Source organism: Phyllostomus discolor, chromosome X, assembly GCF_004126475.2.
Source record: "Phyllostomus discolor isolate MPI-MPIP mPhyDis1 chromosome X, mPhyDis1.pri.v3, whole genome shotgun sequence".
Lineage (NCBI taxonomy): Eukaryota > Metazoa > Chordata > Mammalia > Chiroptera > Phyllostomidae > Phyllostomus > Phyllostomus discolor.
This window is the reverse complement of record NC_050198.1, coordinates 106275811-106299719: the sequence shown is the minus strand read 5'-3', so window position 1 is coordinate 106299719 and position 23909 is coordinate 106275811. Positions and strand designations below refer to the sequence as shown.

The 23909-nt window shown below is 39.3% G+C and overlaps 1 protein-coding gene across 1 annotated transcript; it reads right to left on the bottom strand.

The window, feature by feature from the left end:
• Nucleotides 1–1914: 1914 nt before the first annotated feature.
• PABPC5 (poly(A) binding protein cytoplasmic 5) lies at nucleotides 1915–4738 on the bottom strand. The gene has a single exon (XM_028523124.2). It carries the CDS (start codon nucleotides 4708–4710, stop codon nucleotides 3562–3564), a length of 1149 nt encoding a protein of 382 aa, XP_028378925.1. The 5' UTR covers nucleotides 4711–4738; the 3' UTR covers nucleotides 1915–3561.
• Nucleotides 4739–23909: the final 19171 nt, after the last annotated feature.

Genomic DNA, 23909 nt, shown 5'->3' with positions numbered 1-23909 from the left:
ATGGGATTATATCTAACTGCTGACCATGACCCCCTGCGGCCAAGTGAGAGACATTAGCTTTCTCGAGGCTTCGAGAAACCCTTTGGAAGGTTACACTTAGTGGGAAGTAAACACCCCCTGAGGTGTGTAGGGATGAGTTCATTTCACACGCACAACCAAAGTCTCCCAGGGATTAATGTGATCTTTTGGTTCAATGTAGGATCAAAGTTCTGCGAAGTGAAAGCTAATTTATTTTTAAAAGTTATTCTACAAAGATGCTTTAATATATGTCAATTATTAGAAGCTTTGTCTAAGACGGGCCCAGCAACCAAGCACTTAAAATAACGAAGGAAAGAGTGTGAGACATGGAAATATCGATACTCTAACAGTATAAGTATGAATCTATGTCATACTATGTAAGAAGCAACCGTCTACATAACCATTTTTTTCAATTATTTCTTCATAGGGTGAGATTTAATAAAAACGGCTTGTTCTTTAATAACTCATCTCTTACCAAATACTGTGAATTGGAAAACAAACAAATGGAAGGATATGATTTATAGATTATGTATTCATGAATTCAACAAGTAATCATGGAATGCTAACTATATTACAGGTAGTGTCATGGAATATTCATATCATCTGTATTGAGTCATTTACTAATACGTTTCTCACTGTTCCCTTAAATGAGGCCTTTTATTTATAGGTGACATGGTATTCACTCCATTCCTAAGTATTCCCTTAAAAGATTCTTTTTTTTTTCCACTGGGATAAAACAATCACCCCTATGCATGTAACATTTATTTGTCCCTGTAACTGTAAATATAATCAGAAAGGCACCAGTATGGATGAAACACCCTGTACAGAAAAGCCTCCTCAAAATAACATTTAATATGATGGCTTACAATCACAAAAGCAAGGTTTATAATTTTCTTTTTCCTGGGCACATTTGAGATTTGTAGAAGTGATTGTTTTGAAAAGGGAGGGATCAGGGAAATGATATACAAAAAGCAAAGTCTTGCACTGCATACTTCATTCTAGATTGATCATCAATGATATAGTTTTACTGGTTTTCACAATTATCTTGTGCTAGGAAATGGACAATAGCCTATTTTTGATGCTTTGTCACGGATTTAAGCTTTTTCAGTAGTCTGGCTCTCCCTGGGAAGCCTTCATTATTTGGAACCTATTAAATGTAGTTAAAAATGAAAACTATAAGTTTTTTGAAAAGCTTCCCAGGTGTTTCTGCTTTGCTGGGCCCTAAGAGGTTTGTTTTACCTGTACTTGGGTCTATTTTAATTACTCCTTTTCTTGATACTGGCTAATTTTTGAAAATAGTCCTAATTTAAATACCTAATGTCCCAAAATGTATGAAATGCTTAAGCTTCAATATTCTAACTTTCTTGAAATCTTGGACTGATATTGATTCAAAGCATTTGTAAAGGTTTGAGATTAACACTAAGACTGCAGGTGTATAAACTTACATGAAAACTGGTAATGGGTAAAAAGGAATAGAGTACATAGGGTAAATCATTACCACTGTAATTATTTTAAAATTTTTTGGAGTTATATCATTTTCATATATTTGAATGATTATAATGGGACAGAGCAAGTAGGCCCATAAAGTATGAAAAAATTATATCCCATTATTTTACTTTTTCTTTGGTTAGTTTATACAAAGACTACATCTTGTTTTTCAAAGTTTTGGTACATATATCAATATGATATGTATTTTTATTTTTCTAGATTTAAGTTTTTACATGCTACAGATATTTTTTCAAGTGCATATAACTCAAAAATGTTTTGAAGCGAGGATGTTCTTCACAGCACTGTGTACAAGTGTAGCATGTACTGAAAATGCTATACATTTCATATTTAATACTGAAGTATTTGGATAGGTTATCGTACACGTAACATACTATGCAGCCACTAACGTGATGGTACAGATCAATATTTATTGACATGAAAACATGGTCGTGTTGAAAATTTTAGCAAAACACATCACAGTACATGAAGTATGTTTTCTTTTTGTTAGTAAAACTGTGCATAAACAGGAAAAAAGGCATAGAAGCATATTACATACAGAAAATATCAATATTAATTATCTCTGAACTATGGGAATTTTACTGTCCTTATAAATTTTTGCATTGTGTGCATTTGTTACAATCAACAAGTACTATGATTAAAATTTTAAAAAGTGATTTCCATTTGAAAATATCTAATAATGAATATACATGTAATTTATAGATAATTACATAGAAATAGCTTACTCTCCTTATTTTGTGGGCAAATTGCTAACAAAAGTGTTAACAAATCATATACTTACATTGAATTTTGTATGGATCTAAAGGTTTTTATGTAAAGACATAAAAACTGGGAACACAAACAAAACATTTTCTTATGGTTCCATCTGTGGTATGAGTGAATCAACATTTTTTAATTAATTGTGTAAATGTTACAAAAAGTAGGCGTTTATTTCTCTGCTTCAAAAATGCATATTGAAAGAAAGCCCGTCCAAAGGAAACAGAAAACTAGGTGTAATATGGATGGATCGTAGACAGGAACAGCAAGGGAAATCCAGAAAATGCATAGCCGAGAAATGTAACCGTAACAAAGGACAGAACATTCCGTACCAACTGTCAAGCGACGGCACAGAAAGAGAAGCATAGTGGATTAACAACTCTCATATGATAGATGAGGTCAAGTGATTTGACCTTTTCCTTCACTTTGGAATGTCTGTGGATATTTTCCCATGGATACATTGAGCAATCTACAAGAGAGAATGACAACTTTAAGAGATCCTCTTCAAGTATACATACAAAGGAGTTTAGAAAAATGAGTCATAAGAATGCTCCTGAAAATGGTGTCAAATATCAAATGTGTGAGGAGAAGGTTTTAAGATGAAACGCATAATTGAAATCGTGAATGCCTAAGCTGTTCATATGCTTATGTCACTGGGTATGAAGGTCACAAAGAAAACTCCTGACAATTAGTCATAGTCACTGTCAAGTTTGTGGTATGCCCAAAATGGCTTTGAAAGTGAAAATAATTTAAATAAATAAAGGGAAGAAACACAGCGTACATCCTTTGAAGAGAAGAGTCATATGAAGTAATAATTTAAAGTGAAATTGTGCATCCCATACATTTCCTCTGCACTACTGATTTCTGAAAAAGCAAGTGAGGAGTTTTCAGTGTGATACAATCAGACGGATAAACCATTTAGAGAATCTGTACACAGAAGAAATGAAATCTAGTAGTATTATCGAAAATAAGGAAAGAAATATATTCGGTCAGTCAGCTCACCCTGACTCATTTCGGAAAACAAATGAGCGGGGGAATGCATTTTATTCTCCACATCCCTAAGAGTATTACATCCAAAAATAGTACAAAAGGACAGTTTTACAGTTAGAAATTATGTTCTTCACTAAAATGAACATGGTTTTCTAGTGTCACTTGTTTCAAAAGAAAATATTCACTTTTAAAAAAAAAACACCTGCGAGCTGGCATAGAAGAACCTCGTCACCCAAAGTAAGCAGGCAGCAGCTTAAGGCTGAAACACACTGAGTAAGGTCATCGGTCGTCTCACCACCTGCCCCTGGACTGGCCCAGGCTCACGTGCACCGGCCTGGAGCCCACTACACGCCCGTTCATCTCATCCACCGCTTTGATGGCGTCTTCAAACAACGAGAAGCAGACGACCCCGAACCCTTTGCCCTGCCCGACCTCCACCATCACTTTGGCCCGGCTGATGGGCCCGAAGGGAGCAAACTCCTCCTTCAGTTTCTCATCGTCCACGGTCTCGTCCAGGTTTCTCACGTAGATGGGCACCCCAGGGGGCCGGTTCTTGTCTTTGACCTTGAGCCGCTGAAAGCGTCGCCGGAGCTCCGCCAGCCGCTCGATTTTCTTCTGCGCCCGCCCCACGTACAGGACCTTGCCGTCCAGCGACTTGCCGTGCAGGTCCAGCACGGCCTTCTGCGCCGCCTCGTGCGTCTCGTAGCGCACGAACCCGAAGCCTTTGGACTTCCCGCTGGCGTCCCTGATGACCTTGACGCTCTCCGTCGGCCCATATTCGCTGAAAATGCCCTTGAGTTTCTCGTCGTCCATCTCCTCCGCCAAGTTCTTCACGAACACGTTGGTGAAGATCGCCCTGTCCCTGGTCCTCACCTCCGCCGCCCGCTCCTCGGGGAACTTGAAGCGGCCCACGTACACCTGGCGGTTGTTGAGCCGCACGCCGTTCATGTGCCAGATGGCCCTGTTGGCGGCCGCCACGCTCTCGAAGTGCACGTAGGCGTAGCCCTTGGAGCCGTTGTCGTCGCACACCACCTTGCACGACAGAATGTTCCCGAAGGCCGAGAACAGATAGAAAAGGGCCCGGTTGTCTATGGACCTGTCCAGGTTTTTGATGAATATGTTTCCAACTCCAGACTTCCTTAGGCGGTCGTCTGGCTGAGACCACATGAGGCGGAATGGCTTGCCATTGATCAGATCGAAGTTCATGGTGTTCAGGGCCCACTCGGCGTCGGCGGGAAAGCGAAAGTTGACATAGCCATAGCCCAGGGGGCTGCGGGTCTCGGGGTCCCGGCAGATTCTGGTGAAGCGCAGGGGGCCGGCAGGCCTGAACTTTTTATACAGCATGTCCTCGGTGACATCGGGGTCCAGGTCCCCCACGTACAGGGCGGCCTTGAGGTACTTCTTTTTCTTGCCAGCAGGATTGGGCTCCCCACTGCCCATCTCTCGGAGCGCAGAGAGGAGGCCCTCTGGGGAGAGAGAGAAGGATGCTTCCTCAAAGCTATGGGCCCAGCAGCTGTTCACACACACAAACAGCCAACAGCAGACCCAGTGACGCTGTTGAGGCTGAGAAAATGAAGTTCAGAAACACCTGGTCAGCAGGCTCAGCACAAACGCATCAGACAAAAAGGCATCCCAGTAAGGACTCTCTTCCACCTAAGGGACTCCGAATCTGCACCCTCTCGGATTTCAAATCGGCCTCAAAAGCCAGCAGGAGCACAGCCGTTTCCCTTCTGCTGTGAAATCGCAAGAAAGCATCAGGCAGCTGCCCGACTGCCTGCATCTACCACGGCAGAGCGAGGCCTCGCGACCCGCTTTCTGCATAAATACAGGCCTCGAGCTGCTCTGGGCTGCGAATCGCATCCACAAGGGCAGGGGCCGAGCGCGTATTCCTCCGCCGGCCGCCGGGCGGGGGGCCAGCGGGCTCCCCGCTCGCCGAGGCCGCCGCGCGCGCTCGGCGTCCCCGAAAGGGCACCCCGGCCACTTGGCGCGCGGCGCCGGCCGGCCGCACGCGGCGGATCGGACGGAAACACAGACACACGGACACGCGCGCGGGGGCCCGGAGACCGCCCCGATACCCAAGACGCCCACTGGGTACGGACCGGGTGACGCACGCTGATTTCGGCAGCCCGAGACTCGCCGCAGGTCCGGAGGGACTGCCTGGCAGGAGCGCACTGGGTCGCCTCCGACGCGAGGCGGGTCCGGACAGATGCGGGGCGGAGTCAGCGGCGAGGGGCAGATGCGCGGCGGGCGGGCTGGCGGGCGGGCGGGCGCGCGGGCCGGCGCGGGCGGACAGACGGACGGGGGTGGGGGCGGGGGAGCTCTCCGCCGGACAGACAGACCCAGGGGCGCAGAGCCTGTCGCGGTGGTAGGGCGGGGCGCGAGAGAACCCGGAACCCTGCTAAGTAACTTCCCACTTCTCGGTGACAACATTCTTAAAAAAGAGACACAGGAAAATCAACAAGAAATGAACACGTTTCTTCGATTGATGTACCTATTTGTGGGATTTTAGGGGTTTTTTTTTCCTATTATTTTAAAATCTTCACATTAGGCTGCTGATCCCAAAATCAGAGGAGATGACGACTTAGGTGGAAAAAAAAAAAACCCATAATGTTTAAAAACTAATCCCCGCAACCATTTCTGCTTAGGAAATGGGATGCAAGTTGCATCCTTTTCCTGAGCTCATTGCAAAGCCATCCACTGCTATAGGGTCACGGGGTGGAAGGAAGTACAGGACCAGGTTGTGCTGGGCCTTTATCCTTACTCATTTGAACGCCACCATAATGGTCGCATAAGACTTCTTTTTTATTAATATTACTAATATTAATGTTTGAATGACTGGAGAGCCATAAAGTGGCTTCTAATGGCACTTAGTGTGCTACTAAAGGTGTGCTACTTCCCTAATCACAAATTATAAAATCTTCCTTCAAAGGATAAAAGTTTCAGAATCAGTGCAAAATATATCATGAATGCTCACGGAGGAAGCAAACACATGAAGATATAGGCAGGTTACATAATTAAAAACTCATTTTAACTTGAAAGCCCTGCAGGGAATAATGTTGTAACACAGGACTCGACTCCAAGCTTTCCCACCAAGATCTCTTTCGTCTGTGAGGCTAACGTTGCCGGGAACATCGCTGTGTCTGTAGCCCCTTCAACAATTTTATCTGCTCAAAAAAAAAAAAAAAATCCAGACAATACAAACATCAGGACTATTATATATTATTATATATAAGGACTATTGGCTTCTTGCTTAGCTCAGAAATGGCAAATATTGGAAGCCTTGGCTGGCGTAGCTCAGTGGATTGACCTCGGGCTGCGAACCAAAGTGTCACAGGTTCGATTCCCAGTCAGGGCACATGCCTGGGTTGCAGGCCATGACCCCCAGCAACCGCACATGGATGTTTCTCTCTCTCTCTTTCTCCCTCCCTTCCCTCTCTAAAAATAAATAAATGAAATCTTTAAAAAAAAAAGAAAATATTGGAGAAAAGGCAGATACAGATAATATTCTGCAAACCTCTGCTTACTTTATTGTATTTGGAACATCATTTTCATAAACATCTTTTCTGATAAGCTTAATGAACAATAGGTTTTTTAATTAACTTTTGCCTTTTTATTTTTCTCATTTGAAGATCTGATTTTACTAAAGTGCTATATTAAAAAAACGACGTCAATCTAACTGAATAATTTCCACAGTGTTCCTCCTGAATCAAATCAACATTTTATTCATTATGTAACCACCTAAATGTTGTTCGTATTGCAATTCATTTGTACATATTTTCTCTAAGATGATAGATTGGGTTCTTGAGAATATTTATTTTCGAAACAACCTGCCATCTACACTCACTAGCCTTTGAGGCTCCATGCAGTTTAAGCGTTCTGAGCTCTAGTGAACGTTTAATTATAGGAAAAACTGCAACTTACATCTGCTTTGAAATCCATTAATTTTAGTCAGATTCCCTCTGCTAAACAGAAGCTTGTGGGAGAATTTTCACCTGTAATCTGTGTGATCACTTTAGCATGAAGATTCGGAACGTTCTCTGGAATGAGGTCAAATGAGAACGTTTGTCACTTTTATTATATGTTACAGGTATCTTTATAGTCTCTGTAACAGATTAAATCCATTAAAGGTCCCCACCCAGCTTCCCGAGGCAGTTGGCTGACGCATATCAGAGGAAAGTTGTGATTTACACAGGAATAAGTTTTTAAAGATTTTATTTATTTATTTTTAGAGAGGGAAGGAAGGGAGAAAGAGAGAGAGTAACATCAATGTGTGGTTGCTTCTCATGTGGCCCCCACTGGGGACCTGGCCTACAACCCAGGCATGTACCCTGACTGGGAATCGAACCTACGACGCTTTGGTGCGCAGCCCGCACTCAATCCACTGAGCTACGCCAGCCAGGGCAGGAATAATTTTTTAATGCTAAATTGTTAATAAGCCAAATTAACTCATTATTTAATATTGAACCAAAGTTTTTGTTTTTTGATTTTAATTTTATTTTGTAAAGAGTAACAAATATTGTATTTTTATTTGGGGAATGAGGTAGTGTAGGTGCTTTATTTATTCAAGTCTCTATCTCTAATTCATACATTTAAAACCCTACAGGATTTATTGAAAGTTAAGAAAAACTCTTCTATAAAAAGTTTAACATTTTTTTCATTTGTCGCATATACTAAATCCATGTTAAATTTTAGAAAATATCATGCTTTCAACCGTGAAGAAATCTGAGTATTAAAAACATCGAAAAAATACAGCGACTTTATATACTTACTTTCCGTTAGACGTCTCCTTTCCTTACTTCCTGTGACTTTAACATGTGAATTTATGCACTTGCTGTGTGTTCACAGCCTGTACACCTAGAGTTTTATATAACACATGTGCCGATAGAATCAAAGAATTTCCTGTCATGATGCATTGAGTTAAGGCAGCAGTATCACCTACTCAGACAAATCTTCCTACGAAAGTCTGTTTCCCGAACATATGTTTCATACAGAAAAATCACAAAGGCACACTGCCACGCATGAACGAACACACACCACATTGTCTGGTTAAAACTCTTGAGTTATAGCCATTTCACTTGAGCTAGGACAGATATAAAATAATTTTTTTTAAAAATCAAAACTTGATGCTTGATGTTTATATTCAAAGTTTTTGTGGCAAAGTGTACATAAAATTGACCTTAGCAATTTTGAATGGTACAATTCAGCAGCTTTAAGTACATTTACATTGTTGTGCAGACCACATCATTATTTATGTCTAGATCTTTTTACCTTGCCCGACTACAGCTCTGTACCCAATATATGTATGCTTTTAGATGACACAAGCAATACTGTCATAAACATCACAATTCATGGACTTTTATATATTATTGTGCTTATTTTTATTTTTTAATTTTTTTTAAAGAAAGCCTTTTTTTAAGATTTTATTTATTTATTTTTAGAGAGGGAAGGGAGGGAGAAAGAGAGAGAAACATCAATGTGCGGTTGCTGGGGATCATGGTCTGCAACCCAGGCATGTGCCCTGACTGGGAATCGAACCTGCGACACTTTGGTTCACAGCCCACGCTATTGCTCTTATTTTTATTGGGTAGACTCTCCAAAGTGGGGATTGAACACTTAAATAGTATGTGTATTGTTAAATGTTAATATATATGGTCAGACTTCAAAAAATGGCTCCGCAGTCTACTTATTTTATCAACACAAAAATTTAGACGAAATGGATAACTCCTAGCAAAACAGGAATTACTACCTCTGATTCAAAGGCAAAGTGGAAGAAGATGTGATTTTGTTCAAGACGTATGATTTCTATAATTGAGTATTGTCGCATAGTCTTTGAGACAATACATGTGGGTAGGGTTAATACTGTTCCAACTATTCCCAAATCCAAAAGGCTCCCCGAGTGACATTCATAAAATTATCTCCAAGATAAAATTCAAGCGGGGCTCACCTTTCCAACCAGAAGAAAGTGATGGTCAGTCCATTCACTTGCAGAACTTGGGTGTCTGTGGGCTCCGTGGCGGTAGGAAGGGGCAGGGACCCCCCCCCCCCAACTGTTACATAACAAGGACTGAAAAGGGGGGATGTGATGGGAAGAGAAAGAAAGACTCCCGGTTTACAAGGCCAGAACAAAGGGAACTATTGTACCTATTGACCCTGACATCTTGCGCTTTTGTCTTTTCTCCTGGACTCCTGCCCGTGATTTCTTCCATGGACTCGACTCGTCTCCCATTTGGCCCTCTTCCCCTTTGCGGCCGCCAAACGACCTGCCTTTTCGGGACGAATTCAAAGGAGAACGGCTTCAATTTTGTCACTTTTGCCTCCAGGGATGTTTCAGGCTTAATGTGTTCTAGCACCCACGTGTTCGCATTCTTCCGGCCTCTCTGTTCAGAAATCTAAAACATGGAGAATAGTTCTCCAAAGACGAGAAAAACTGAACGTTCCAATAAGCAGACGATTGAGGGACATTTTCAGCTCCTCTTCGTGTCAGACAAGTTTAAAACTAAAACAATGTAATACTGTTTAATCTGTATCAACTGGAGGATAATCGAGTTACTTTCTCTTAAAACATCCAATGTCCCCAAATCCCCGCCTTGTGGCTAATGGCACACTAAGTATTCTGTGTGTCCATTTGTTCTGAAATTATCATCTTTCTGCTTTCGGACATTCGGCAGTAGTCATATTAAGTAGATACTAGATGTACAGAGGGAAATACATTTTCCATGTGGTCTTTGATTTCCTTAGTACTTCTCCTTTTTGCGTATTTATTTACTCCATTTTTGTTATGACCGACATACTTTGTTATATTAGTGTCAGACGCACAACATAGAGATTTGTCATTTGCTACAATGCGCTCACCACAGCAGGTCTAGTAACCATCTGCACCTTTCAAAGGTACCATGTTATTGACTACACTTCCTCGCTGGGTATTACCTCCCCGTGGCTTATTGATTTTATAACTGAAGTTTGTGCCTTTTATTCTTCTTCATCATTTACACCCAGTCTTTGAACGCACTCTGCTCTGGAAACCATGTTTGTTCTCTGAATCTTTGAGTCTGTTTTTATTTGGTGGGGGGGGTGTTAAATATTTTATTTATTTATTCTTAGAGAGAGGAGAAGGGAGGGAGAAAGAGAGGGAGAGAAACACTGAAGTGAGAGGCAAACATCGATCAGCTGCCTCTCACACGCACCTGGACCAGGGACCTGGCCCACAATCCAAGCATGTGCCCTGACTGGGAATTGAATTGGTGACCCTTCTTCCCCTTGTGAGCCGATGCCCAACCAATTGAGCCACACTGGCCAGGACCTGTTTTTTGGTGGTGTTGTTTATTTGTTTTGGTTTTTAGATCTCACAAGTAAGGGGAATCACATGGTATTTCACTTAGTATACTATCCTTTAGGTCCATCCATGTTCCAAATGGCAAGATTTTATTCTGTTTCTTAGTCATCATATGTGTGTGTGTGTGTGTGTGTGTGTGTGTGTGTATGTAAAATCACTTCTTTATCCAGTTGTCTATTAGTGGACATCCAGGGTGCCTCAATATCTTGTCTTGTAAATGATGCTGCAATGAATGTGGGGATGCATATATCTTTTTGAATTACCATTTCTGTTTTCATAGGATAAATAGCTAGAGGTGAAATTGTTGCGTTGTATGGTGGTTCTCATTTCTTAATTTTGGATTGACCTCTTTACTGTTATGTATAGCCTTTCTCTGCCTATCTCTATGGCCTATCTCTAGAGTTTATTTTCTCTGATATGAGCATTGCTGCCCCAGCTAGCTATTTGTTTCTATGTGCATGGAGTATCTTTTTTATCCCTTCACTTTTAATTTGCGTGTGTGTATTTATATGAAGTGAGTTTCTTATATACAGCATATAAATGTGTCTTTTTTTAATCCATTTGTCTTTTGATTGGAAATGTCAGTCCATTTACTTTTAAAGGATGTATTGATAGCTATATACTAATCACCATTTTGTTAATTGGTTTTTGGTGATTTGTGTAATTCTTTTCTATTTCTTTCTTATTCCTTTGAACTCTTCACTTATGGTTTGGTGGTTTCCTTTAGTCTTTTGTTTGAATTTCTCAATCTTTGTGTATCTTTTGCAGGTTTTTTTGGTTTGTAGTTACCATGAAGTTCATATATTTTGGTTTCAATCTATAGAAGTACATTTAAAAATGATACGTGTTTAAGTTCAAATGCATCGTTAAAACACTAGCTTGTTACCCCCCTCCTTACTTAATGTTTTTGATATCATGTTTAAGATCATTTTACTTTGTGCACTCCCTAACTTCTTATTGTAGTTATAATTGCTTTTGCTACTTTTTTAAACCTTTCTACTAGCATTTTTAGGGACTATTCCACTGACTGTTATATACTTGCTTCTACCAGTGAGAATTTTTCTTTCCTATATTTTCTCTATTTCTGGTAATGGCCTATTATTTCCCATTTGAATAAGATCCTTTTATATTTCTGGTAAAGCCAGTTAATTGGACTTCACCTTATATGTAACTAGATGTTTTCCTCTTACTGCCTTCAAGATTATCTCTTCATCTTAGTGTGGGTCTCTTTGGGTTCATCTTGTGTGGGACTCTCTGTACTTCCTGGACCTGGATGTCTCTTTCCTCCCTCAGGGTATGAATGTTTCAGCTATTATTGTAATAAATTTTTTGCCCCTTTTTCTTTCTTCTCCTTCTGGGGCCCCTCTAATGACAATATTAGTATGCTTGGTGTTTTATGAGAAGTCCCTTAAACTATCCTTGTTTTTTTCTTAATTTCTTTTTTTCTGCTAGCTGTTCTGACTGGCTGGTTTCCACTATTCTGTCTTCTAGCTTGCTACTCTTCTTGTACATTCTTCTGTGTTGTTTAATATACTGTTGGTGCCCTCACTGTGTTCCTCTATTCTCCTAATATCAGTGGCCATCCTTATGACCATTATTTTAAATTATTTACCAGGCAAACTAATTATCTCTGTTTAATTAGGTTTTTTTCCATTGTTCTTTCTTTTGGAAAATATTTCTTGTTCTCCTCAGTTGGTTTGATTTTTTTTCTATACATTTGGTAAATCATCTACCTCTCCTGAACTGAATGGAGTAGCTTTGTGTAGGACAGGCCTGAGTGTAGGCTGTGTGTGCTAAGTGGACTTGGGAGGCTGGGTGGATTTGAAGTGGCTATGCAAGCTGCCAGGTGTGCCCTGGAATGCCAGCTGGCTGGACCTGGGCAGGTGTGGGTTGGGATTTCCCAGGGTATGTGATTCTAGAGGCACCCTGGAAGGCCAACTTGCTGAGGCTGTTGCAGATGGGGGCAAGGTGACCAGGATCACACTGTGGTAACCTTTCAGGCTGCCTAGACCATTGCAACTGAGCTCCCACTTGCACCATCTAGGTGGAGGGGCAATGTAAACAGTGACATTCACTGACACCTCCAATCCAGGAAAATTCCCGAAGACCTCTGAGAGTCCCCATGGTTCCCGACCCTTCTCTATGAGGTCTCTTTTGTTTGCTGTGCAGAAGCTCTTCAATCAGCCCTCATTTGTTCTCAAGAGGAAATGCTCTATATCTAGGTACACACTTAGATTGTCAGTGGGAGCAGGTAAGTTTAAGATCTTCCTATGCCGCCACTTTGAACTGACCTTGACCATGATTTTTAATACACTCTTGGAGGTAAGATTCTTTCTGTATAGATTTTTTTTCATGTATTCCTCTTTTGGGGGTGGGGTGTCATTACAAAAATAGTAATACCTTTACAAAAAGTTATGTTTTTTTCTACCATTATTTTACTCAAATTATACACTTCATTTCTTACCTTTTTTCTTGAAAATTTTAATTTCTTTGAAATATTAGGGAGTCTAAATAACAAGTCTATAATCTGACAACATAAAAACTTACAGAAACTCCAAGGTGTAAAATAAGGTAATCCATCTGACTGGGAGAGTAGATACACATTCTAATTACTTTGATTTTTCTTTAAGGATTTATCATTAATGCTTACTTACTTTTTGAATTATAGTATATTCAAAGTGTTTATTCATTAACTTGGAGATATACCTAAGTTCTAGCACATTTCCATTAAAAATAATGACCACTTTTGAATATTTAAATTTAGAGAGAAGGGATTTATAAGCTATTACAAAATTTCCAAAGATATAAGAAATCCCTGGATTGTTACTGTTGACTAAAGTATTCTACTGTGACTCTAATTATTTCCTCTTATTCCTTTTCAAAATATATTCAAGTCTTAATACTAGATATTCTTAGTATTCTTAGTATATACTTAGTATACTTAAGTATCTTAAATATTCTTGAAATGGATTTACTACTAAGACTAAACTCATTCACTACTAATGTGGAGACATTTCTCTTGGTTAATTTATTTACCTATTTGTGGCTCCAATAATATTGAAATGACCTTTAGAATGTTTGGATACATTATTCATCAATTTACGTGCATTCTCTCTTTCAATTTGACTGCTGGACATTCTGTGTTAACTTCAATTCTCTTCCTTCCCTACCATAACATTTTTTACATACCTGTTTCAAGATGATATCAGACTTTTATGACATTTGATATCTGATGGTATCAATACATTTTAAGGTCTATTTATGTTTCATTCGTTTGCTTAAATAAAACATATTTCTGGAGGGTCTTCTATGTGTCAGGCACTTTCCTTGGCTCTGAGGATCGAATGTTAAACAAGACTAACATAATAGTTCTTACATTATAGAGGTGAGAATATATGGACCTCTAATAATAAATAATAAACTACAAATAATAAATAAATAAACTACATAAAATAATTCAAATTTGTGACACGCTCCATATAGGAAATACACTGGATGGTGTGCTAGCAGTTAAGAGTGAATCACAGACTGGGACAGCTTATCTTAAAATAAAAGGGGACTTAATAAACATTCTAAAATGGGCATATATTTTATGAACTTATAAAATATTTAAATGGGATTTATGTTGATAGATTTAATAAGAAATTATTGCATTGAATGAGGTCTATAGGTTCCAGACAATGAGTAATTTCAGCTCCTTCCCAGAATAGCAGCTGAGTGAGAAAGGATGTGGTCATATTGAATATGTGTTCAAAATTGATTATGTTATTAGGATAGCTTACAAGCTTGGAAATTATAGGCCAAGCATTAAATATGGTACCTTTGCTCGATTTCTCCACAGACTGAGTTCTTGAAGCTGTTGTCAAGAAGTTCAAACAAAATAATAATATGAATAATTGCCATAAGGAAGTAGGAATTAAAATGTTTAAAATAAATTTATAAAGTCACCTTATTCATATTCAGATGCAGTTTTTAAAATTCCACTTTCTTTTTTAAAAGATTTTGTGTATTTCTCCTGGCTGGCATAGCTCAGTGGATGGCAGCGAACCAAAGTGTTGCAGGTTCGATTCCCAGTCAGGGTACATGCCTGGGTTGCAGGCCATGACCCCCAGCAACCACACATTAATGTTTCTCTCTCTCACTATCTCCTTCCCTTCCCTCTCTAAAAATAAATAAATAAAATCTTTAAAAGATTTTGTGTATTTCTTTTTAGAGAGAGCAGAAGAGAGGAAAAAAGAGAGGGGGAGAATCATAAATCAGTTGCCTCCTGCACGCCCCCACCTGGGCACCTGGCCCGGGCATGTGCCCTGACCCAGGGTGAATTGAACTGGTGACCTTTCAGTTCACAGGCTGGCGCTCAATTTACTCAGCCACCCCAGGCAGGGCTAAATTTTAGTTTTAATTACAGTTTGCATTCAACATTTTTTTTGTAATAGTTACAGTTGTGTAGCACAGCAGATATTCTTATAGATTACAATGTGTTGCCTATAATTCAAGTGCCCACCTGGCACTGCCATATTGTTGACTACATTCCATGCGCTGCATCTTGCATCCCCGTGGCTATTTTGTGACTGCCAATCCGTGCTTCTCAATCCCTTCACCTTTGTTTTTGAGACGATTTTCTACATATTTTGTATAAGGCCCCCTCTTTCCCCCTCTGATTATTTTCTGTCCTCCTCCTTTTTTTTGTTTTGTTTTGTTTTGGTCACATGGAGTGCTGATTCCTGATTTATGTGACATAAACACATAAATATAAGGGTGCTCAATATGATTCTTTGAATCACATTATTTTATCTACTTTAATTGTGAATACCTTATAATTGCTACATTTGGAAAGATAACTTGAGATGTAAAAACCAAAAAAAAAAAAAAAAACAGAAGGAACAAAACAAAAGAAAACCTTTGGAATAAAAGATTATTCAAGGTAACATTTTCTATTTAGACAGCGTCAAAAAGGTCTGAAAATAAAATGACTTGACTTATTCATTATCCATTTCTTTACACTTGTTTCCTTTTTCTCTCTGCATTTTAAAACTGTTCTTCAAGGCCAGGCATAATTAAATTCTTTCAAGAAAGCCTACTCCAGTTTGGCCCATTTAAATATTTTCCTCCTCTTCTTTTTACAACCTTTCAATATATTAATCAGCTGATCATGTTTCTTCATATATTTTATCATATTTGTAAATAAATCTGCTTTCACACTTGTACGGCAGAGTTGTGTAGCTGCAATAGAAATCATATCTCCAAAGCCCAAAAGTTTTACTCTCTCGTCTTTTCTAGAAAAAGATTTTTGGCTTCTAGCCCAAAGTGTAAATACCCAAATGCTGATCAACAGTGTAACAGAAAAACAGTGTTATGGTCACACTGTGAACAGCCGTGTAGCCGTGGGTTTCATGAGAATGCCCCGGAGGGCTTCTTTAGTACCAGTTGCTTGTCCCTACTCCCAGCACGTCTCATTCCAAAGCTCTGGAGTGGAGTCCAAGAACTAGCATCGCTAACCGGTTCTCAGGTAATGCGGATTCTTCTGGTCTGGGGGCCGCAGTTCGAGGGCGCTGTTATAAAATAATGAACATGAATGAGTTACTGCCACAAGCAGCAACATGGATGAATTTCAGGACCATAATGCTGAACACAAGAAGGAAGAGTAGATATTTATTATTCCACTCTTATGAAGTTTAAAAATATACAAAAAAAAGTCAGGATATATGCTCAGAATTCTAGTGACCAGAATAGGGAGTCATGGAGATTTCTAAGGCATTGTTACCTTTTCTTGCTCTTGGTGATGATTATACTGTTGTGCTCATTTTATGTGATTTCTTAGAGCTGAATGTTCACAATGTGTGTACTCTGCTTCAATAAAATGTGTACTAAAAATAAGTTTGTTATTTTTTTATTACAAGAAAGTTAAGATTGACACAGTTAACAGCAATATCAAGAATTACCTTCAGGCCTGGCTGGCATAGCTCAGTGGACTGAGTGCTGGCCTGTGAACCAAAGGGTCGACGGTTCGATTCCCAGCCAGGGCACATGCCTGGGTTGCAGGCCATGGCTCCCAGCAAGTGCACACTGATGTTTCTCTCTCTCTCTCTTTCTCCCTCCCTTCCCTCTCTAAAAATAAATAAAATCTAAAAAAAAAAAAAGAAAGAAATTACCTTCAGGCCTGGCTGGTGTGGTTCAGTGGACTGAGTGCCGCCTGTGAACCAAAGGGTCGCCGGTTCAATTCCCAGTCAGGGCACACGCCTGGGTTGCAGGCCAGGTTCCTAGTAAGGATGCGCAAAAGGCAACCACACATCGATGTTTCTCTCCCTCGCTTTCTCCCTCCCTTCCCCTCTCTCTAAAAATAAACAAATAAAACCTTTAAAAATTCCTTGTGTTGCTAAGAAAGAGGTGGATGTTTGCTAAGTAAATAGCAGTGTTTCACACGGTAGGTGATTCACTGTACTAAGCAGACCTCATAAAAATGAATGCTTTCAAATGGAAGTTTTTTGAAGATTGTTTTAGGCTGAACTTGAACTATAAATACCTAAACACATTTTTACATATAGCACACATATTTGTATTATATATGCTCCAAACTCTTGACAAATAGTTTCCTTCAACTCTTTTTATGCAATGGTGAATTTTTGAACTAGATACATCTGAAACAATCCCTGCTGAGTAGCGAAGCTTTAAATTATTTCTAGAATACTGTTACAGACAGAAAGTATGTACTCATTTTAAATTCTCATTCTTGTTTAGTTAGGCCACACTTATCAATGTGGATAATCTCATTAGTCATGTCATGAAGGATAGAAACATTTTCTTTTCAATATTGCTATAAATTGTTACAGTAGGGTTTTTCCAATATTGGATTCATTCATCCGTTCATCTCTCTATCTCTTCATCCTTTCATTCATTGATTTCTCGGATATTTATTGCATTTCTCCTATGTGATATGTCTTGTATTAATACTGATACTGCATTGAATAAGACAGGAAATGACTAAATAGCAGAGAAGAAAAACATTGAGCAAGTTTTTGCAAGATCGATGACAAAGCATCGAGAAAGAGTGGTACAGAGTTTGGCGTGCCAGAAAAGGCCGCATGAAGAAGTGGTATTTAAGCTGAGACATGAAAAGGGGAAAAGGGTTATCTAGGCTGAGGTAATTGGAATTGAGAGTTGAAAATGTTCCAAGTTTACAGAACATCTGGGGGAAGTACTCAAAGATTAAAAAAAAAGAAAAGAAAGTGCATAACATAGTCAAGAGACTCAAAAACAGGGAGTCTAATGACCAGATTTGCCATTAACTAAGACCTCTGTTAAGACTAGATTGTTGGTAGAAATGAATATATAAAGCCCTGGCTGGCGTGGCTCAGTAGATTGAGCGCAGGCTGTGAACCAGGGAGTCGCCGGTTTGATTTCCAGTCAGGGCACATGCCTGGGTTGTGGGCCACATCCCCGGGTTGTGGGCCACATCCCCAGTGAGGACCACATGAGAGGCAACCACACATTGATGTTTCTCTCCCTGTCTTTCTCTCTCCTCTCCCCTATCTCTAAAAATAAATAAATAAAATATACAGAAAGGTATGGAGGAGGAGGCTGTTTTAGCACTCAAGATTAAACACAGGAACTATCTGAAAAGTAGGATAGCAGTTAGTGGAGAGACATAACTGACTTCCACAATTAGCAGGTTGGGGATGTGTAGGAAGATGCTTAGGTTTCTGGCCTTAGCACCTGAGTGGCTGGCAATGGCCTTTCCCATAAGAAAAGTGGGTTTGAGATGAAAATTATCTAGTTTGGTTTAGAGAGTCCGTGTCAGCGGTGCCCAACCTGTGCCCCGTGGTCTGCATGGGCCCAGGATGGCTGTGAATGCGGCCTAACACAAGATCGTCAATTTACCTAAAACGTTATGCGATGTTTTGGTGATTGCATGTTGCAAAGCATTTAATGTGTGGACCAAGACAACTGTTTTTCTTCCAGTGTGCCTCAGAGACACCAAAAGGTTGGACATCCCTGAGTGGAATTGTTAAATACGAAGCCAGGTGATTAGATGTGGCATTTAGAGGAGAATTCTGGGAGTTTTCAGCACATAGTTGATGACATTGAAATCAAGGGCATGATAACATCTAAGACAAACTGCTGTAGAGAAAAGAAAGTCTAGAAAACATCAGAGAGGAATAAACTGATTCTGTCAAAGAATCACATGATAGAAACCCGGCTTTTAAGTAATCGTGTGTTTCTAAGGAATTGGCTCACGTAGTTGTGGAAGCTGGAAATTCTGAAATCTTCAGGGCAAGCTGGAGACCAGAGAAGAGTTGTTTATTTTGCAACTCAAGTGCAAAACCAGTTTGGAGGCAGCTTTCTCTTTTCCTTGGGAGATCTCAGAGTTTTTTTCCCCACTTAAGGCCTTCAATGGAATGAATGAGGCCCACCAATATTATGGAAGAAAATCTGCTTATGAAAAGTCTACTGATAATAAGGATTAATCTCATGTAAGCATAGTCTCACAGCAATATCTAGACTGGTGTTTAACCAAATATATGGGCGCTGTGGCCTAGCGAAGTAAAATTAAAGCATTTTATACATAAAATTAAGCATCACACAGGTGAAAAATAATGTTTCATCATTTCTGATTCGGATCCTATTTGCTCATTTAATTTAAAGCATACTACATTTTTTAAAAATCCCACATATCAAATCAACAGTTGTTTATTAAATGTCTACTGATAAAAAGTTTAGCTCAAACATCGATTCACCACTATAGTCCAGGACATCATTTCACAACAGTCATCCTGAAATTTTTCTAGGATTTTTTTTTCTGTTTGGAAGGAGATTTTTCTTGCCTGCAGGAAGGGCCCAAAGATTTCAAAATGAAAACTTCAGTGAAGGAAAAGGCAGGGTGTGTGTGCTTTCGTTGTTCTTGCTAAACCTCTGAATTCCAAATTCCGCTCACTAAAGGCAGATTTCACTGTGCTCTTTGCAGAACAGCTGGTAGTAAGAGAGTGCTTCAGTTTTCTCGGTCACTCACAGTATGAAAATGGACCCCTTTTCTCCATGAAGAATTGTAATGTGATCCCTGGCCTTTCAGCAAAAATAAAACAAAGGCTGTGCCCAATTGTGGTTCTGCAAACCAAACTGGCATCCTGTTTGCACTTCTAATGCAGCTAACAGTTATTTTAGGGCAGCACGGGCATCTTGTTTTGATGGCTTATGTGGCTCTAGGTAGTTTACACGACATCTGTTTGTTTAAAGTGTGAATATGTCACAGTGTCCAGGGCGGTGGTCCTGATTCGTGGCTGTTTCTGTCCATCCCATTCACAGTCAACAGACTTCCACAAGAAAGCGACTAATGACGCGGAAAATATCATTGTGTGTGTATGTGTGTCATTGTGTGCACATTTATTAGCCTAGATCTTAAAGATGACCACCCTGGATCGGGCGACACAGAATCGATGACTATAATGGTGATGAGGCTCAAGCGAATATGAAAATGTAATCCTAGTTTACCGATTTCCACAAAGTCTACTTCCAAAGTTCTTTATGGCTATGCTGTAGTCATTTTCATGAATATTGAAAATTGTTGTTGGAAGCCAGGCTGGCTGATAAGCCAGGAAGCTACTGGAATAGGTAGAAAGTAACGTTTCGAAGAGATGAAAACATCACCTGTTTGTTATCTCAGTTTCCATCCGTGGTTGGATGGTCCTTGTCTCCCAGCCTCTGTTTCTATTTTCCTGCCTTTGCCTCATTGCCCTATCACACCTGGCAGCTTATTTGGGAAGGCCAGCGAAAGAATTTTTCTATTTCATCTGCTGAAAAAGAGTCTCATATAATGGAACCTAATGAATGAATCACGTTTGCCTGATTCTCTTGCTAGCAGCACCCTTATCGAACACTTGTAGGTGTGGTGACTGCTCCCACGTGATTTGCGGAGTCCCACCATTTGCTTAAAAGACAATTTCTAAATATGGTTACTTTTCCCACCTTTGGAATACAGAATGATCGGTAAGTTGAAAATTTTGAATTATTCATGAAAAAAAAAACCAAACTAAATTCATCGATACCCATCTGATTAGAGTTATCTTGCATAACCTGTGTTCAGCTCTCCGAAAAACCGGTTTCCTCTCATGCATATTGCCCTTGCCTACCACTATCTAAAATAAAGGTTTTGATTCACACTAGTCATTTTGTTTTTACAAACAGAAACATAAGTGCAAGCTTCTCTGACATAGAAATTATATTCGGTTTACAGAGAATCTGCCTCTTCAAATGGTCACAGCAGCCGCCACTTATTTGCAGGGAGAAACACAAGCCTTGTCAGACTCCCTGACGGGCTCTTCACAAAGTTTAAAGATGTTTGTTCTTTTGCATGTCGAGTAAATTACGGCACGACGCTGTGCTGTGAACTGCAGGCTTTCAAACGGCTTTTTCTTACCCTCTCAGTTCTTCCTCTAATCCATAGTATCACTGAAGAATAAAATCCTTTGCTGCTTTTGAATATGGAATGGTACTTATTGGTTACATGAATCAAGTTATACCCCACTTAAAAATTTTACTTCTCTAATTATTTGGAAATTAGCTTTCGGTAGAGTCTAAAGTCTATTCCCATCATTTAGGCCTTTTTCATCAGAAGTTCTCTTTATTCTCTCTCATTCCAATGGTCGTGTTTTAATGTAAAACTGCAACAACAAGTTACTATTTTCATTTTAGTTCTAAATTGACGGGCCTTACAATTTTGCATGCTAAGGAATTCAGTAGTATGGCTGGCAAAAATTTAGATTTGTGGCCTCAAGTGCTTGGTATCTTGATTCACGGTGTCTTGTGTGGGGCCCAGGAATCTGCATTCTGACAACCAACTGTGTTGATCGAAAGGAACGTGATTTACAGAATACATTTTAAAATACACTAGAAAAACTCACCTTTGTATAATATTTTAAATGTTTTTTTTTAAATCTCATCTATTGATTCCTGATTTGAAACCAAGAAGGGGCATGAATAATAAGCAGATTTAATTCAAATCAAATCAGAGTTCCACAGACAAGAGAAAGAATAGAAAAAAAAATTATATTTGCAGGAATAGAGCTGACTTTTTCCAGATCAGTGAAAAGAATGTCACCCACATATTCTACGAGCCCAATGATTTCACACTTACACAACATGGTGAAAAGTGCAGAATGTCACAGACGAAAAGATTTAATAGCAGCCAGATTAATTACGTTCAAGGGGACAATATTTGTACTATCTGCCAATTATTCAACAACAATGGAAGACAATGACAATAGTAGGGCGCTTTCTGGGATTTGAAAAACATCATTTTCAGGCAACTAAGCACTGAGTAAGTTTATTTCAGCTGCTCTTAATTATAGGAAACTGCAAAGAACAGATTTCAGGCATAAGAAAAGTAGTCCCAGACTGAGGATGTGACATCTGAGAAGGATTTAACAGTAAATAACGTGAATATAATTAAAAATACACTAATTATGTTGCAAGTAATATAGCGTAAGGTTGCAAAAACAATAAAATTGAAATGGAACTATAATAACATATGGCAGGAATTAAATGCAGTTGAACTGTCCTAAATTCTTGTATAATCTTCGACAGGGGAACAGGTATTTACTGATTATATTAGTGGGTGTTGTCAGTTTAAATTTCTAGGTAATCACTAAAAGAATAGGAATAGAATAGGAACTACCTGAACTAGGAGAAGAAAGCAAATGAAATATTTAAAACAATCAATCCCAAAAAAGGTCAGAAAAACAAGCCCACATTGAATGGACAAAAGGGAAAACACAAAATAAGATAGTCAGCAAAGTATATTTGCAATGTAATTCCATCAATGTACAATATTCACAAAGAACAGATTATCCAAGTTCTAAACAAAGACAGGATCAGTCACAGCTTCATTCTATCTTTCTTTGCAACTTTTATATTTTGTTCAATCCACATTCATTAATTTTGACATATTTGCACTGTAAAATATTGCATTAAGGCAATATTAAGGTAAATATTGCATTTACCTTGTATCCTGAAACTCTTGGTATACGCTTGAATTTTGTGCTAGAAGCCTCCCTCCCAGACACAGGACTAGACAAAGGATTAGACACAGGGATGCCTATTCGGTCTGTGTAACCCCGCATGCCAGCAGAGACCACAGAATCGGAAGCCAAATCCCTTCCTTATATTTACATACAAATGTCACATCAGTGCATCTATTTAGTTGAATCTAAATGACATCCAAACACCTAGTTTAGGAGGGTTTTGGATATGCCAATTTACCAGCAGGAGAAAATGTAATGCTACTTAAAATTATATCCTTCTTAGACATTCTTAATTAAAATAATTATATTTTATATGAATGAATATTTAGGCACAACTTAATTATGGGGTAGAGATCTTTCCAGTCATGTATTTGGCTTCCTACAGCCTGCTTCTGATTTTTGTTTTCACTGAGAATTTTGTGTTCACAGAAGGAATGTTTATGCAGATAACTAATAAAAAAGTGTGTCCCTCTGGTTCATATTCTTTTTAAAATTTTTTTAAAGATTTTATTTATTTTTTAGAGAGGGAAAGGAGAGAGAAAGAGAGAGAGAGAGAGAGAGAGAGAGAGAGAGAGAAATATCAATGTGAAACATCAATGTGCGGTTGCTGGGGGCCGTGGCCTGCAACCGAGGCATGTGCCCTGACTGGGAATTGAACCTGCAATGCCTGGTTTGCAGCCTGCGCTCAATCCATTGAGCTACACTAGCCAGGGCTCTGGTTCATAATCTTAAATCATTAAAACCAGTAATGTCTCTCAGTAGTGATGGCATAAAATATGCTACCAAAAGTGTTAGAACAACATAAAAGTTAATGTGTATGAATCAAAGCAAAAATGCAAAACAAGTTATTAGCATTCTAGAAATTGATATGGAGTTTAAGAAATTGGCCCAGATCTTGTGAAAAATAAGCTACTTTCTGTACTGTTATTGTGTCACACTCAAGGCAATTTTAGGTCCAAAATATTTGTTCTACAGTAATGAAATAAAGACTACATTTTCAAAAGGAATGTATTTTTCTTTTAAAAAAAAGATTTTATTTATTTTTATTTTTAGAGAGAGAAGGGAGGGAGAGAGAGAGAGAGAGAGAAAGATCCATGTGCGGTTGCTGGGGGTCATGGCCTGCAACCCAAGCACGTGCCCTGACTGGGAATCGAACCTGCGACACTTTGGATCACAGTCTGAGCTCAATCCATTGAACTATACCAGCCAGGGCGTAGGAATATATTTTTCTTAATTGTATGCTTATATGATTAACAAAGATCTTATTTAGGTATGGGGAAATGGTCACTCAT

Excerpts from the sequence above, each read along its gene's own strand:
- PABPC5 (XM_028523124.2), bottom strand. The coding sequence starts at position 4,710 with ATGGGCAGTGGGGAGCCCAATCCTGCTGGCAAGAAAAAGAAGTACCTC.